The sequence below is a fragment of the Chiloscyllium plagiosum genome, unplaced genomic scaffold, assembly GCF_037043375.1.
Source record: "Chiloscyllium plagiosum isolate Xiang-an unplaced genomic scaffold, Cpla_swu_hap1 HiC_scaffold_15, whole genome shotgun sequence".
Classification (NCBI taxonomy): domain Eukaryota; kingdom Metazoa; phylum Chordata; class Chondrichthyes; order Orectolobiformes; family Hemiscylliidae; genus Chiloscyllium; species Chiloscyllium plagiosum.
Window position 1 is genome coordinate 28,579,623 of NW_028270153.1, and position 18,093 is coordinate 28,597,715.

Consider the following 18,093-nt stretch of genomic DNA (forward strand, 5'->3'; position numbering starts at 1 on the left):
GCCACCTTGCTGATCTTTGAGAGCCCCTATTATCTCCCTCGTTACCCTTTTGCCCTTTATGTATTTATAAAAGCCCTTTGGATTCTCCTTAACTCTATTTGCCAAAGCTATCTCATGTCCACTTTTTGCCCTCCTGATTTCTCTCTTAAGTATACTCCTACTGCTTTTATACTCTTCTAAGGATTCATTCGATTTATCCTGTCTATAGCTGACCTATGCTTCCTTCTTTTTCTTAACCAAAACCTCAATTTCTGTACTCATCCAGCATTCCCTATACCTACCAGCCTTTCCTTTCACCCTAACAGGAATATACTTTCTCTGGACTCTCATTATCTCATTTTTGAAGGCTTCCCATATTCCAGCCATCCCTTTACCTGCGAACATCTGCACCCAATTAGGATTTGAAAGTTCTTGCCTAATACTGTCAAAATTGGCCTTCCTCCAATTTAGAACTTCAACTTTTAGATGTGATCTGTCCTTTTCCATCACTATTTTAAATCTAATAGAATTATGGTCACTGGTCCCAAAGTGTTCCCCCACTGACACCTCAGTCACCTGCCCTGCCTTACTTCCTTAGGTCAAGTTTTGCACCTTCTCTAGTAGGTACATTCACATACTGAACCAGAAACTTTTCTTGTATACACTTAAGAAATTCCTCTCCATCTAAACCTTTAACACTATGGCAATCCCATAGTTTGGAAGTTAAAATTCCCGACCATAACGACCCTATTGTTCTTACAGATATCGGAGATCTCCTTACAAGTTTTTTTCTCAATTTCCCTCCAACTATTAGGGGGTCTATAATACAATCCCAATAAGGTGATTATCCCTTTCTTATTTCTCAGTTCCACCCAAATAACTTCCCTGAATGTATTTCCGGGAATATCCTCCCTCAGCACAACTGTAATGCTATCCCTTATCAAAAGCACCACTCCCCCTCCTCTCTTACCTCCCTTTCTGTCCTTCCTGTAGCATTTGTATCCTGGAACATTAAGCTGCCAGTCCTGTCCGTCGCTGAGCCATGTTTCTGTAATTCCTATGATATCCCAGTCCCATTTTCCTAACCATGCCCTGAGTTCATCTGCCTTCCCTGTTAGGCCTCTTGCATTGAAATAAATGCAGTTTAATTTATCAGTCCTACCTTGTTCTCTGCTTTGTCCCTGCCTGCCCTGACTATTTGACTCGCTTTTGTTCTCAACTGTACCAGTCTCAGATTGAACATAAAACATAGAACATAGAAAAGTACAGCACAGGACAGGCCCTTTGGCCCACGATGCTGTGCCGAGGATTAATCCTAATGTAAAATAAAATAACTGAACCTATGCACCCCTCAATTCACTGCTTTCCATGTGCATGTCCAGTAGTCGTTTAAATGTTGCTAATGACTCTGCTTCCACCATCACTGCTGGCAACGCATTTCATGCATTCACTACTCTCTGCATAAAGAACCTTCCTCTGATGTCCCCTCTATACCTTTCTCCTAATATCTTAAAACTATGACCCCTCATGCCAGTCAGTCTGCCCTGGGGAAAAGTCTCTGGCTATTGACTCTATCCATGCCTCTCATTATCTTGTATACCTCGATCAGGTCACCTCTCTTCCTCCTTCTCTCCAGAGAGAAAAATCCAAGCTTAGTCAACCTCTCTTCATAAGGCAAGCCCTCCAGTCCAGGCAGCATCCTGGTAAACCATTCTTTGCACCCACTTCAAAGCCTCTGTATCTTTCATATATTAGGACGACCAGAACTGGACACAGCTTTCCAATTGAGGTCTCACCAGGGACTTGTAGATCTGTAGCAAAACCTCGCGGCTCTTAAACTCGATCCTTCTGTTCATGAAAGCCAAAACACCATATGCTTTCTTAACAACCCTATCCACTTGGGTGGCAACTTTGAGGGATCTACGTACGTGAACACCAAGATCCCTCTGTTCCTCCACACTGCCAAGAATCCTGTCTTTAATCCTATATTCAGCATTCAAGTTAGACCTTCCAAAATGCATCACTTCGCATTTATCCAGGTTGAACCCCATCTGTCATTTCTCAGCCCAGCTCTGCATCCTGTCTATGTCGCGCTACAGCCTGCAATAGCCCTCGATACTATCAACAGCACCTCCAATATTTTGGCCATCAGCAAATTTACTAACCCACCCCTCAGCCTCCTCATCCAAGTCATTTATGAACACTTCAAAGAGCAGAGGCCTAAGAACAGAGCCCTGCAGGACCCCACTCACCACGGACCTCCAGGGAGAATACTTTCCATCTACATTCACTCTCTGCCTTTTGTCAGCCAACCAATTCTGAATCCAGATAGCCAAATCTCCCTGTATCCCATACTTCCTGACTTTATGAATGAGCCTAGCACGGGGAACCTTATCAAATGCTGAAGTCCATATACACCACATCTACTGCTCGACCTTCGTCAACCTGTTTTGTCACATCCTTAAAGAACTCAATAAGATTTGTGAGGCATGACCAGCCCCTCACAAAGCCATGCCTTTAATCACACTTTGTGTTTCCAAATAGTCATAAATCTTATCCCTCAGAATTCTTGCCAAAACTTTGCTGACCACAGACATAAGACTGACTGGTCTGTAATTGCCAGGGATTTACCTATCACCGTTCTTGAATAGAGGAACAACATTCGCCTGCTTCCAGTCCTCCGGTACGACTCCCGTGGAGAGTGAGGAGGCAAAGCTCTTTGCTTTCCTCACTATTTCCCTGGGTCCCACCCCTGCTACCTTACTAGTTTAAATCCTCCTGAGCAGCTCCAGCAAATCTCCCTACCAGTTTATTAGTCTCCTTTCAATGTAGGTGAAATCTGTCCTTCTTGTACAGGTCACTTCTACCCCTAAACAGCTTCCAATGATCCAAAAATGTGAATCCTTCTCCCATACACCAGTACCTCAACCATACATTCATCTGCTCTATCCTCCTATTCCTGCCCTCACTGGCTCGTAGCAGTGGGAGTAATCCAGATATTACTACTCTCGAGGACCTCCTTTTTAATTCTTGCCTAACTCTCTGTAATCTCCGTTAAGAATCTCAACCTTTACACTTCCTATATTGTTGGTTCCAATGTGAACAATAACCTCTTGCTGGCCCCTCTCTCCCTTGAGAACATTCTGCACCCTCTCTGAGACATCCTTGATACTGGGACCAGGGAAGCAACACACCATTCTGATTTTTCGCTGTGAGCCACAGAAACGTCTGTCTGGACCTCAGACTGGAGAGTCCCCTGAGACAATCAATCGCTTGGAACCCGATGTACCTCTTATTACATTAGAGTCAGTCTCAATACCAGAAACTTGGCTGTTCATTCTACGTTCTCCTGAGAATCCATCACTCCCTACATTTTCCAAAACAGCACACTTGCTTGAAGTGGGGATAGCCACAGAAGAGTCCTGTACTACCTGCCGACCTCTCTTACCTTTCCTGGAGTTAACCCATCTATGTGACTGTATCTGAGACTTTCCACCCCCGTTCCTATGCCTGCCATCCATCATATCCCCTTGCTCGGGCAAAGATATAAGAAAATCTTAAGGGGCAACTTTTTCACGCAGAGGGTTGTATATGTATGGAATGAGCTGCCAGAGGAAGTGGTGGAGGCTGGTACAATTGCAAGATTTAAAAGGCATCTGGATCGGTATATGAATAGGAGAAGGGTTCGGAGGAATATGGGCCAGGTGCTGGCAGGTGGGGCTAGATTGAGTTGGGATATCTGGTCGGCATGGACGGGTTGGACCGAAGGGTCTGTTTCCATGCTGTTCATCTCTCTCTCTTTCTATGACTCTACTTTTCAGATTATATCCTTTTGAAACTGAGTCAGTTAAAAGACATCATTTGAATTACATTTAAATGCGAATAAATTCATTCACACACAAATCTCAGACACCAAAAGGTGTGAAAATACACTTCAACAATCCAGTTAGTCATGAATGAATAGGAAAGGTTTGGAGGGGCATGGGACAGGAGCAGACAGGCAGATGGGACAAGTTTAGTTTGAAATTATGTTCAGCATGGACTGGTTGGACTGAAGGGTCTGTTTCCGTGTTGTATGACTCTATGAACCAAGAATTTACTACTGCTCTGATGTTCCTGCCACTGTTTAAACATCCAATAGCACATTTGGACTAATGCTGTGGCATCAGTGTGAAATGCTTACATTTTGCATCATTTTTGGGGTTCTGGTGTTCACACAGCCTAAATCTGATAAAAATGTCTGACTTGATACTGGAGCAAAAAAAACTCTCCCAGATTTAGACAGACAGTAAATTTGTAAAAGCAAAAGCAAAATAGTGTACATGCTGAAAAGCTGCAATGCAAACATAAAATATAAACATCAAGCAGCATCTGCAGAGAGTGAAACAGAGTCAATGTTTCAGGTCAGCACTGACCTGAGATGTTAACTCGGTTTCTATCCACAGATGCTGCCTGACCTGCATTAGAGACAAAAAAAACTGCAAATGCTGGAATCCAAGTAGACAAGCAGGAGGCTGGAAGAACACAGCAAGCCAGGCAGCATCAGGACATGGAGAAGTCGCGTTTCAGGTGTAACCCTTCTTCAGGTTGTTGGGGGAAAAATTCACATTCTGCACTGGAGCTTGAGATTTTCCACTGCTTCACTTCAGAATTGCAAGTAAGCACTGCTACCCTGCAGTCTAGACACAGCATTATTCACAGGCTGGGGATTTGATGGAATTAAATAAATGCCGTTGGATATTTTTAGGATATCTTCAGAAAGGTGTCAATGTTTGTTCAGGTAAACAGTGACTTCTAGTGCCTTGGAGTTAGAACTGCACTTTACATTTCTAAATACTTAATACATTTAGAAATTTCAAGAAAGAAAAAGCAGAAAAACTGCCAATGTCAAAAATACGAATAGAAACTACTGGAAAGCTTGGCCTCTTACATATTCCCAATTTTCAACATTCTACCATTAGTAACTGTGTCTAAAATTACCTGAAACTTTGTAATTATTTCCTTAAACTCTCCTTGTCTCTACTTTTCGCTCCTCCTTTAAGATGTTAACATACCACAATAACTCCAAATGTTGGTCACTGCCAAATTTTGTCATTGAAGATTTGTCATATTAAAGGTGCTATATAAATGCCAGCTATTGCTGGAATGCAGGTGAGGTCAGTTTCAGGTAAGTGCTCTTTATCACATTTACTGTAAATTTCTACCATCTTGGTTTATTATGGACAGGTCTGAAGATTTTTTTCAAACGTCTTAAATTTTAGAAATCCTTTAATCAATTGGAAACTGATTGAAAAATGGCACTTCAATGTTATCATCTTCCTTTTTGACATCATACCTTAATTCTTCAGAGAACATTTTGTCAGGTTTTATCTCCTCTCACAAATTTCCATTTTACACTCTTGCAGTTTCATTAGAAAATATATAGAAAGGACAGCACAAAAAACATCATTAATAGTTAACCAGAGTTTTTTTTGCGGCAACTAAGTAAATGATTTGTATTCCCACGTCTGGTGTGTGTATGCGGCAGATTCAAGATCGCTTAACGTTTCTGATTATCTGATATTTTTGAAATGCAGACAGCAACCATGAGGATATCACTCAGCCAGCTAGAGTTGTTCAAACCCATTCCTACAGAAATTGTGAACCTGTTGAAATGTCGTATCAAACTGGACACCTTCAACCTGCTATAAGAGTAGCAGATCTACTGCAGCACATCACACAGATGAAATGTGGCAAGGGCTATGGCTTTAAGGAAGAATATGAGGTAAGTCCAAAAGTAATATTTACAAAATGCACTCTCATATTCTAATTACAATGAAGGACTCTGTCTTCAAATGAAAGGTCCTAAAGTTAAAGGTTAGAACCTTTAAGACATGAGAAAGATAAATTTAAGTCAAACACATGAAAGGGCATTCATTGCTTTTTGCCTGTAGAGAAATGATGGCAATGAAGGTAAAATGAATGAACCAGAGTAAATATGAGTTTTGTCCCATTTTGTAACAGTGATACTATCTGTATGTTCTCAAAACCGATTTTGCAGTTGTTGGAATTGTGACAAGGCATGCATGAAATTGTATAATCCAGCTGGAAAACAAATATGAGAACTTCTCCATAACCGGTTCAGTTTTCACCACTTGTGGAAACCTGTTGATGATCCATAGTAATTTTAATTGTGGTTGCCTCAAATATGATTAACTACAGACCTTGAAATGATTATTTCCACTATTTATTGATATGGTATTGCTTGAAGGAGGCAATAGGTGAATATCACAAATAATAATTTGCAGGTTTTGGATATCATTGTTGATTTGGATATGATGATCAAAACTAACAATGTGATGGTTTTGAGTTTGTGCAAGCCCACAGTATATAGTGGTTTTGTAATTAATCTGAAAAACCAGTTTTATGGCCAAATCATTCACGAGGTGATGCTACAAGTTGGTAAATATGCGTTATCTGGATTCAGTGACTGTTGAACAGTGGTATATAATGAACTGAGCCTTTTTTCATATTGTCAAAGATACCTCATTGTATTTTGCATTTTACTTGAGTTCTGAAGGACTTATACTGGACTCAAAACATTAACCGTGTTTCTCTCTCCACAGACACAGCCAGACCCGCTGAGTTTCTCCAGCACCTTCCATTTTTATTTCATGGTATTTTACATGTAGTAAAATATACCCATGCATTTGAAACAAAGAACAACTAGTCACATCAGCATATAATCATAATTTATAATAAATGTGAAAAAACTAATATACAATTAATATAAACTTTATAGCTATCTGATGTACAGTAAAAGGGGATATTGACTCACTCTTTGCTCCCAGCATGAAGTCTATTTGCTGGCATCTTGAAAATTGGTACCACAGTGTTGTATCCTGCCTTCAATTCACACTCCCTTCAAACACAGTTCCCTGATGGCAGTATAGAACCAATCAATTTACACAATAATTGCACTGGTGTTTTCTGTTAAGAGATCAGTGCATATCCTGAATCTTTGAAAGGACAACACAGTGCAGCCAAGATTGGGAATCAGCAGGGTGGCACATTAGTGATTGCCAGTACACTGTCTTAATAATTTTGAAACAGAAATTTCTGGGGAGATTTTCCGACTTTACTCTGCTGGTGAGGAGCCTCACCTGCCGCTAGCAAATATTTCGAAGTTTGGAGCTTGCTGCAGATGTTTTACCAATCATGCATAGCAGGCGGCTAAAGCTGTGAAATTCTGCAAAACAAGGCTCCCTACCTGTACTAAGAAACTGGAAGATTATCCATTAATGTCTAGAAATAGCTCTTTGTAGATGAAATACACATTTTTTGGAAGAATAAGTGCCTGATTTTGTGATGTAATTTATGACTGCAGTTCTATTCACAGGAACAAAAGATTGAAGTCAATGAAAATGCTTGTATTTATAAAGCCCCTTTAATGTATTAAAATAGCCAAATGGATTTCACAGAAGCATTCTAAAAGCAAATTTGACACTGAGCTGACTAATAAGAGACCAGAAGACCAAAGGCTTAATTCAGAGGTGGTTTGGAGGAGGAAAGTGACATAGAGAAACAGAGAGATATAGGAACAGAGCCTGGGGCCTCAGCAACTGAAGGCACAGCCACCAGTGGTGCAGTGATTAAAATAAAAATGCTCATATGGCCAGATTAAGAGGCATGCAGATATTTCCAAGGGGGTTACAGATAATAGATGGGATAAAAGGCACAAACAAATTTGAAAACAAGGATCAGAATTGATGATCAGAATGGTGACCACGTAACTATTGTTGATTGTTGTAAAGACGCATCTTATTCACTGATGCCCTTTCAGTAAAGAAATCTGCGAGATGTGGGGTAAATTACAAATCACACAACACCAGGTTCCAGTCCAACAGGTTTGTTTGGAAGTCCAAGCTTTTGGAGCGCTCCTCCTTCATCAGGTAGCTATAACCTGGTGATGTGTGATTTTTAACTTTATCCACCCAGTCCAACACCGGCTCCGCCACATATGTGGGGAAGGAAGACTTAAAAAAAAGATTACCACTCATTTGCACTACATCACAGACAGAAAAATGTCTTTCTGAACCTCACTGATGATCTTTTTGGAAGAAGTTGCAAATCATAAGTGAAGAATATGAGGAGAACAGTAAAGTGCCAACAAAAGATATACAAGGTCATGATTGAAAGTAATAGCTGTGGCTCTGTAAGCCACTGATTCTAAAGGTTCAAGTCCTGCTCCAGTGACTTGAGCTAAAGTCCAAAGGAGTGCTGCATTAACAGCTAGCCTAATATCAGCCGTGTAACCATCGTTGATTTTCAGAAAAACCCATCAGGTTCACTAATGTCCTTTCAGGAAGGAATTCTGCTCTCCTTACCTGGTCTGGCCTACACGTGACTCCAGATCCACACCAACCTCATTGATTCAGAACCATTCTTTGAAAATATGTGGCAAGACAGTCCGTTCAAGGGCCAATTAGGGAATCAATTACATTCTGGGTTCCAGCATGGAGAAAGCAATTTCCTTACTTTTTACTCGGCAGTGCATTGATGAGGGGATTTTCTCAGCTGTGACTTTCACAGTACATTAGCCCACAAACGGCAGAGTTGAAACTGGATTTTAAAACTTGTTTTTGTGTCTTCTTGAAATGGGAAAAAAACAGATTTGTCTCTTCCCCTTGACTGCTGTCTCCTTCCAACATGTTCACAGTCTGACATAACTCAGAGGCAACTGCACTTTAGTCTGCAGTGCATTTCTCCCTTTGAAGTCCTTCTCTTTGAAGTTTCCTAAACACCACTCAGTTGTGAAATTCTAGGGTGTCCCTCGAGGCCTGAGGATAATCCACGTATGTCTTTGAGATAATCACTGAAGTTACAGCCTCAATCAATTTGGTTGTGTGTACTCTTGTAAAAAAACACATTATAATTAAAAGTCAATATAAAGTCTACAATATGATCCATAATCATGATATCAAAATTGTAAGTCTTTATTTTAAATATATATGGATATGCATCACTAGAGGAATTGACCAACGCACACAAACATTAGTAGGAAAGCAAATAAGTTATTAGAATGTATGATAGCAAATTAAGTTACACATGCCTTGACAAAGAAAAGCTAATGTTGTAGTGAGTAGTGTCCCTATCTCTGGGCTAGAAGCTTTGGTTTAACTCCTACTCCAGGACGTGATAGCCAAGGAAGATGCATTCATAACAGGGCTAAAGCATGTTGAATATCAATATTGTCGTAAATCCTTCTAATTATGCCAGTAGCAGTAAGTGACAGTGAGAAGAATTCCCTGGTGACCCATGTGATGGAAATAAATTGGAGGCACCATCATCATTATTTACAGCTCCAGGTTACAATATGCACGTAAAAGTGTCTGTTGCCAGCATATTTTGTACACCTTGTGATGTGATTAGATTGATGCCAACAGTATGGCATTCCATCATCCTGCAGTCTGGGGTAGATTCAGGGCCTGCCTCCTTGCCTGAACATGGCAGCGATGCAGTATTATGGGTTAAGACTAGCTTTTGGTCACAGAACTTAAGAGAAAGTATAAGATGCATTGGTATGAATGAGAGTATAATTTACGATAGAATTTTTAATGGGGTAAGTCACCACTTCTCAATTATCGCAACTTTTATATTCAAAGCAAAATTCATACATAAAGTCGAAGGACACAAAGAAAGTTCTTTAGTCTGGCATATTCATACTGTATGATGGAAGGAAGTTAATCTGATTTACACATGTAATTTAGAAAGCTTTATGATGCTGGTGTTTGGATCACTATGTTATATGCCCAATGAGTAAGCCCAGAAAGTCTGCCATGGTTCCCTTAATCTCCCATCACATTTCCAGAAGAAGATCAGTGAAGCTCCCAGATAATCTGTTAGTGATCATTTTTTTACTATTTAGTTCCCTGTCCACTAGTCCCACTTCCACCTCCCCCACCCCCAGTGTGCCTCTTGCAAACCAGAGGAAGCATTTGGGAAAAGGAAAGTCAATGAGAAGCCTTCAGATTAGCAAGAATCTAACAATACAGTTTGAGAACAGGGACAATGTTGTTTTTTTCCCAGTTTTTGCTCTACCCATGTATTTTTAATCTGTTTATCCATCTGTATGTGTGTTTAAGGGAGACTTTATAATGGGCTTAGGGTTTTAATTCATATAGGTCACTTGAAGTAGTTTAATTGTTTAGCTGTAACAAGAATCTAATGACTGTAATAAATAGTGATTATTAAGTACAGAAACCTGGTTTGTTCTTTTTATCAACCTCGTTCTGCAAATCAGGTAGCTTAGGGTATTTGCATATCTCTTTGAAAGCTTTAACTTTTGAAATGATTGCAGGAACAGTAATATGCTCCCCCAGTGAGTCATGACAGGTAACAGTTATACGTTCAAGTAATACTTACAGCAACATTTGAGAAGATTTGTAGCTCAGGTTGATGATAAGTATATAAGTTATCTCACTGAGCTGGAAGGTTTGTTTTCAGACGTTTCCTCACTTTCATCAGTGAGAGTCTCTGGTGAAGCACTGGTGGTATGTCCCATCTCTCTATTTATTGGTCTTGGTTTCTTAAGGTGGGTGATGTCATTTCAAGTTCTTTCTTTCAAGGGAAAGTAGATGAGATCTAAATTGATGTGTTTATTGATGGAGTTCTGGATAGAATGCCATGCCTGTAAGAATTCTCATGCATGCCTTTGCATGTCCTAGGGTGTGTTCAGTTGTTGTTCATGTATCCTGGTGGCAAGTTTCCTGCTTGTTCATCCGATGTAGTGGTTTTTTTTACAGTTCTTGCATGGTATTTTGTAAATGACGTTAGTTTTGCTGGTAGTATCTATTGAATCATTTAGGTTCATTAGTTGCTGTTTAAGTGTGTGGTAGGTTTGTGGCCTGCCATGATGCCAAGAGATCTGAGTAGTCTGGAAGTCATTGATGTCTTTGGTGTAAGGTAATGTGGCTACAGGATTTGGTTGCATTGCGTCTGCTTATTTGGGTTTGTTTCTGATGAATCAGCAGATTCTTTTTATTGGGTACCCGTTTTTCTTGAAACCATTGTGTAGATATTTTTCCTCTCCTGTTTGTAGTTCTTGGGTTCTGCAGTGTGATGTAGCTCATTGAAATAATATCTTGAAGCAGCTCCATTTGTGGCTGTTGGGATGAAGAACTACAAACAGCAGAAGAAAAATATCTACACAATGTTTTCAAGAAAAACGGGTATCCAATAAACACAATTTGCTGATTCCTCAGAAACAAGCAGGCACAACTCAACCAATAACGACAGTCACATTATCTTATATCAAAGACATTATCAGACATGACTTCCAGACTACTCAGACCCCTTAGCATCATGGTAGCCCACAAACCTACCAACACCCTTAAACTAGTGACTAATGAATCTCAAGGATCCACTAGATACTACCAGCAAAACTGACATCATTTACAAGATACCATGCGAGAACTGTAAAAAACACATCAGACACACTAGCAGGAAACTTGCCACAAGGATACATGAACACCAACTGACCACCAAAAGACATGACCCACTATCATGAGTTTGCATACATACAGACAAAGAAGGACACCACTTTGACTGGGACAACACACACACCCTAGGACAGGCAAAACAAAGATATGCATGAGAATTCTTAGAGGCATGGCATTCTAACCAGAACTCCATCAATAATTACTTAGATCCGATCTACCTTACCTTGAAAAAAAACTGGAAATGACATCACTGACCTTAAGAAACCAAGACCAATAAATAGAGAGATGGGACATACCACCAGCGCTTCACTGGAGACTCTCACTGATGATATTACCTAGTCATGGTGATGAAACATCTGAAAACAAACTTTCCAGCTCAATGAGCTAACTTACATGCTTAGTAATAGTTATACTATACAAGTATTGACCATCTCCAGCAGGAGGAAATCTCATCAGCTCTTCCTTGGTAGTCAAATGTATTATTATTACTGAATCACCCACAATCAACCACCTAGAGTTACCATTGAAGCTGAACTGGACCAGCCATACAAATACTGTGGCTCCAAGTTCAGGTCAGATGCTGGGTATTCTACAGTAAGTAATTCACTCCCTGATACTCCAAAGCCTGTCTCTTATCTCCAAGGCACAAGTCAGGTGTGAGATGGATTACCCTCCATTTGCCTGGATAAGTGCAACTTCAACAATCCATTTGATTCAGCATGTTTAAGTCATTCCCTCTGCCATGTGCCAATACCACATCAGTACTAGCACTGGTACTGTTCACTGTTCACAAAATGCACTGAAGGTACTTGTCAAAATTCCTCAGACTCCACCTTTCAAATCTGGGACTTGTACCATCTCAAAGAGAAGGGCTGCAGGCAGGTCAGAAAACCATCTCCTGCAATTCTTTCTTCCAACACACAACATCCTGACTTAAAACCATATCGCCTTTACTGTCATTAAATCCAAAATTCCATAACCTCTGTCTCACAGTGTGCCTACACCACATCGACTGTAGCTACTCAAGAAGGTAGTTAAATTGTTCTGAAAGGCATTAGGAATGGATGATTAAATTTGGTTTCACAAGTGAAACACTCATTCTGTGAATGAAAAGAAAGCACAAAATCTTTGGGCCAATGTTGGTATTAGCAAATGAAAGGAATAAATTTATTTTAGAAACACCCAACTTTAGCAACCAAATGCGTCTTGTCCCAATCTTTTATAATAAGGGCATACATCCACTTTTTGAATATTTCCATTCACAAGATTTTAGGGAAACAATAGCCATATGCTGCCTGTTTTAAACTTAATGAAATATCATCTCCTGTTTGAGAATCACAGTTGTCTGATAGCTGTGAACAATTTTCCTCTGCAGCTTCAAACTAAAATTGCACACCAGAGAAATCTCTGTCAAACCTTTTGAATATTGGTTTCCAAGTATGATCCTGCATAGCAACAGTGGCTGTTGCTATGCAGCAACTTAGATTCAGCTTAGTCACAGTGATCCTTTCTTTATTCCCTTCAATATTATCTCTTGAAAATAAAGTAGGGTGACACACATAATGACTTTATATGTACACTTCACACAATTCAACGTGATTCTAAATTATTGTGATTGTATTCAGCTTTCACTTGATAGGCTTGTAGTTGTAAGGTAGCTCTCTGTCTCAGGTAACAATTGATGAAAGTACCAAAACCTATCTATCATTCTCATTTCAAATTACTCCTTGGGGATAAAAAGATTTCTGAGCTTTCATTGCACTAAATAGATACATATTGAGGAGGCTATTCATGAGCTCCTTAATTAATTTTGCCACTTGTAGAGTGAATAATAGCATAATGGTAAAGTTACTGGACTTGTACCAACCTGGTTCTCCAGAATGTAACCTCAAATCCCACAGTAATACTTGGAGGAATCTAAACTTGACTAATGAAGTAACTGCAATTAAAGAGCTAGTCTTCACTAATTCCTTTGGGTCATTCAAAAGGTTCATCTGGTTTACTTACGAAAATCTGTTGACCGAATCAGCTCTCGCCATCAGTATGGTGAACTCTTACCTGCCTTCTGAAATGGTCCAGAAAGCCATTTTCTTGTATCAAAACTTAATAGAAAAGTTCAAGAAGAATAAAAGTGTGCCAAAGGTATTGATCTAGGATCCTGAAGAGACAAAGCGACATGTAATGCATTTCACCCTGTAATGCTCATCAATATCTGGGACTCGTGGTAAAATTGGGAGAGTTGTCACACAGACTTTCTGTTTAGAATGGCATTGAGTTTCTTGAGTATCTTTGGAGCTGTTGTATTTTATCTCACGGTCAATATGGCAGAATGCCTTTAAGCAACTTGCTGATGATATCATCACTGAATCATGGGACATATCCTGAGGGAAAAAGTTGTATTAAACAATGTATTCTTCAATAGCACAATATCCACACCCTGTTTCTTCTGGAAAGGAGACAACATGAGCATTATCACAGCATGTATATTGCCCTATTCAAAACAAACTCACACCAGGAGCCATCTCATCCAGGCAAATGGAGAGTTGTGCTCTATAGTTGGTGAATAGGTTTCAGGGAATCAGGAGGTGAGTATTTGTCCAAATATAAACCAAAAAGTTGAATTCCTGATGTGAAGTGAATATGATTGCGCTGACATTAAAACATGTAAATGAAGACTGGCATCAGGCAGCCTGAGTAAAATTGAAGTCAATATGAATCAGCAGCAAAGTTTGCCAATGACTGAGCTCATACCTGACACAAAGTGAAATAGTTGTGATTGTTGGAGACCAGTCACCTCAGGCCTAGTACATCACTGCAGGAACTCCTCAGGGTGATACCAAGTGATTCACCTTAACTCCATTATATGATTAGAGGTGGAGATGATTGTTTAATTATAAGCAATGTTCAATACCCATTCATAACTCATTAGATGAAGGTGTCCATGCACTAGTAATGATTTGGAGATGCCGGTGTTGGACCGGGGTGTACAAAGTTAAAAATCACACAACACCAAGTTATAGTCCAACAGATTTAATTGGAAGCACACTAGCTTTCGGAGCGACGCTCCTTCATCAGGTGATAGACTATCACCTGATGAAGGAGCGCCGCTCCGAAAGCTAGTGTGCTTCCAATTAAACCTGTTGGACTATAACATGGTGTTGTGTGATTTTTAACTCCATGCACTAGTGTAGCAAGATCTGATAAGTGGCAAGTAACTTGATTACCACACAAGCCCCAGACAATTATATCAAATACGTGAAAATATAGACATCTTCCCTTCATAATCAATGGCAATGCCAACATTGAATCATTTATCATCAACGTCTTGGAGATCACCATTGATCCAGAACCTTAGTTGAAACATTTGCATAATCTTTGTAAATACGAGAGCAGGTCAGAGGTTGAGAATTCTGAGGTGAATATCTGACCCCTGAATCTTAAGTCTGTCTGTCACCTAAATTCTGCCAATCTGGGATCTGGTGGAATATTATCTATTTTTCTCCAACAATACTCAAGAAACCTGGTAGCATCCCAGGACAAAGCAAATGGTTTGATTGGCATACCATTCACCATGGAGGAGAAAGTGAGGACTACAAATGCTGGAGATCAGAGTTGAAAAGTGTGGTGATGGAAAAGCACAGCCGGTCAGGCAGCATCCAAGGAGCAGGAGAGTTGACATTTCCATCATGAGCTCTTCATCAGGAATGAAGGGGTTGCTCAAGGGGGCTGAGAGGTAAAGGGGTTGGGGGAGGGTTGGGGCTAGGAGACAATGACTCTCTTGCTCTTCAGATGCTGACTAACCAGTTGTGCTTTTCCAGCACCACACTTTTCAATTCTGATCTCCAGCATCTGCAGTCCTCATACCATCCACCATATTTACCATTCACTCCCTCCGCAGCCAGCACATAGTGGCAGTAGTTAGTACCAACAACTAAATGCAAGGTGGCAATTTGCCAAGCTCCCTTCAACAGCATCTTCTAACCTTATGGTTTCTACCACCTAGAAGAACAAGGTCAGCAAATGCATGGGGACACCACCAACTGCAAATTCCCTCCAAGTGTTATATTCACAACTGTTCATAATAGTTGCTCATAATAACTGTTCACAACTATTCACAAGTCAGTTTACAGTGTGATATTTGGTTTGACAAACCATAAGTTTACTTTTACAGCTTGCTAGTATAATGGTTAGTAACAATATATTTATATGAGGCTGCCAATGTACTTTTAACAAAAGAACATAAGTTTATTATTACAAAGAAAATAACAAAGCCTATACAGAGGAACCTTGATTATCCAAAGGGCATGGGCAAGGAATATTTTGTTAGATTAATTGAATTCCGGATAACATAATTTAGCTAAGCATTGGGACTTTGTGATCTTGTCAGATAATCGATATTCAGATAATCGAATGCCGGATAATCGAGATTCTTCTGTATATGACAATTTGAGAAGATAAGATAAACATCACAAATATAGATTCGACCTCTTTATGCCAGAAATATACTTAACCCAATGAAGTCTATCATCACTGTTTAATTTCTTTCTCAACTAATTACTTTCTGTACATTCACTAGATGGGATTGCCTATCTCTCCTGCAGCTAACTCATTAACTATTGTTAAACTAGAAGAAAAGTACAGTAGCGCCTCGACTTACAAACTTAATCCGTTCCGGGACCCAGTTCGTGAACCGAAAAGTTCACGAACTGAATCAATTTTTCCCATTGTTTGGATAGCATAAGAATGCTTGGACGTAGCAACGAATACTTGTTCACAGCGCATGCGCCAAAGACGATCTGAATGAGATCACGCGGGGCCCTAGAGCTTTTGCGTTCAACAAGCGCGTAGCAAAGCAGAATAATGAAACCATGTGGTCGCACACAGGCTTTTTGCGTTCGTACCTTTGTTCATACCTTGAATTTCGTATGTACGTTGAAGCAAAATTTTACGTACAATCCTGTTCGTAAACCGACTTGTTCGTAAACGGGGTCGTTCGTATGTCGAGGCGCTACTGTACAGTGTTTATTCCAGTCCTGTCGAATTCAGCTGCTAAAATAGCTAAATTCTTCTTTCCAGATCTGTTGATCTGGAGGTTGCCTAAGCTAAACTGCACTCAGCTGGTATGAACTTTCTCTTCTCAACAGAACCTGTTTCTGGCATCTGGCCACTCCTTTGATTGGTTATGAAAACTCAATTTAGTTAACACTTCAGCAATTATCTGACCAGGTAGTCTGTCCAATAATTTAGCTTAAGTAACATGATGCTTTGGAAATGCTTTTTGAACCACTGCCAAAAAAGAATTTCTGACACTAAATTAAAAAGAATCACATTCACATAGTTAAAAACCAAACATCTGTTTGCCTCTAGAATTGCCTCCAGATATACAGAATCTTCCATGGATTTATGCAGTTTTTGAGCAAAATATAATGCAATTTGGCAAGTACAAATTCACCTCACAAACTTATATGTGTGTGCCAGACAACAACACAAAGTGACCGAGAAGAGGCTGATAGCCAAGTGCAGTACCCATGGGGATGGCCTCAACCAGGAATTTGGGTTCATGTCACACCATAGGTGTCCCCTCTGCACTACACTTTCACACACACACACACACATATATCTATATAAGATTCTGTAAATCCCACTTTAGAAATAGAATCAGTCTGACCTAACACTGGGATGCAGACAGACTTTAACCTCACACCTTCAATGCATTATCTGAGCTGAGATGGCACCTATTGTTAAAGCTATCTTGAGAATGTAATTTAGAAAAGTTCTGGGATTTACATATGAAGGAACCAAAACTAACATGATCATTCTAAAAGATGAAAGACTTAAAATAAATTTGTTTAATATTACATTCCTGTTGCTATAAATTCTGTGTCTTATGATTCTGCTCCACAATCACCTAATGAAGAAGTAGTGCTTTGAAAGCTTGTGTTTCCAAATAAACCTGTTGGACTACAACCTGATGTGTAATTTTTAACTTTGTCCAACCCAGTCCAACACCAGCATCTCCAAATCATAACTGATTATAAATCTTCTTTATATAAGTAATTCCCAATCCTTATTTGAAAGGATATTGCTGTTACTCCACAATCACTGGATTAAAATCCTGGAACTCTCTCTGTTGCAGCATTATGGTGTATCTATTCCATGTATATGTAATGTTTTAAGACACCTTACCAGCACTTTCTCAAGGGCAGTTGTGAATGGACGTTAAATATTGACCCAGAAAGTGATAAACAGAATAATGCATAACTTATCCAAGGTGTGACGATTAATCAAAGAATGACAGTAGATATTTGGAACATGTAGGAAACTTCATACCAAAGCCCAATTTCTATTTTTGCACAATATCCATAACATGCTTTTGGATGTAGGTTTGTTCACTGAGCTGGAAGGTTCATTTCCAGACGTTCCGTCACCCTACTAGGTAACATCTTCAGTGGGCTTCCGAGCAAAGCACTGTTGATAATTCCTGCTTTCTATTTATATGTTTGTTTTCTTTGGGTTGGTATCTTTTTCCTGTGGTGACATCATTGCCTGTGGTGATGTCATTTCCTGTTCTTTTTCTCAGAGGGTGGTGATTGGGGTCTAACTCGATGTGTTTGTTGATAGAGTTCCAGTTGGA

General features: G+C 39.7%; 1 protein-coding gene across 7 annotated transcripts in view; it reads left to right on the forward strand.

The window, feature by feature from the left end:
• Positions 1-18,093, forward strand: part of ptprt (protein tyrosine phosphatase receptor type T) — a 1,424,809-nt gene that overhangs the window by 1,249,960 nt on the left and 156,756 nt on the right. For all 7 annotated transcript variants that reach the window (XM_043710562.2, XM_043710557.2, XM_043710558.2 and 4 more), the window contains one exon: positions 5,556-5,743. In XM_043710562.2, the coding sequence (XP_043566497.1) occupies positions 5,556-5,743 (188 nt within the window). The remainder of the gene's footprint in view (positions 1-5,555; positions 5,744-18,093) is intronic.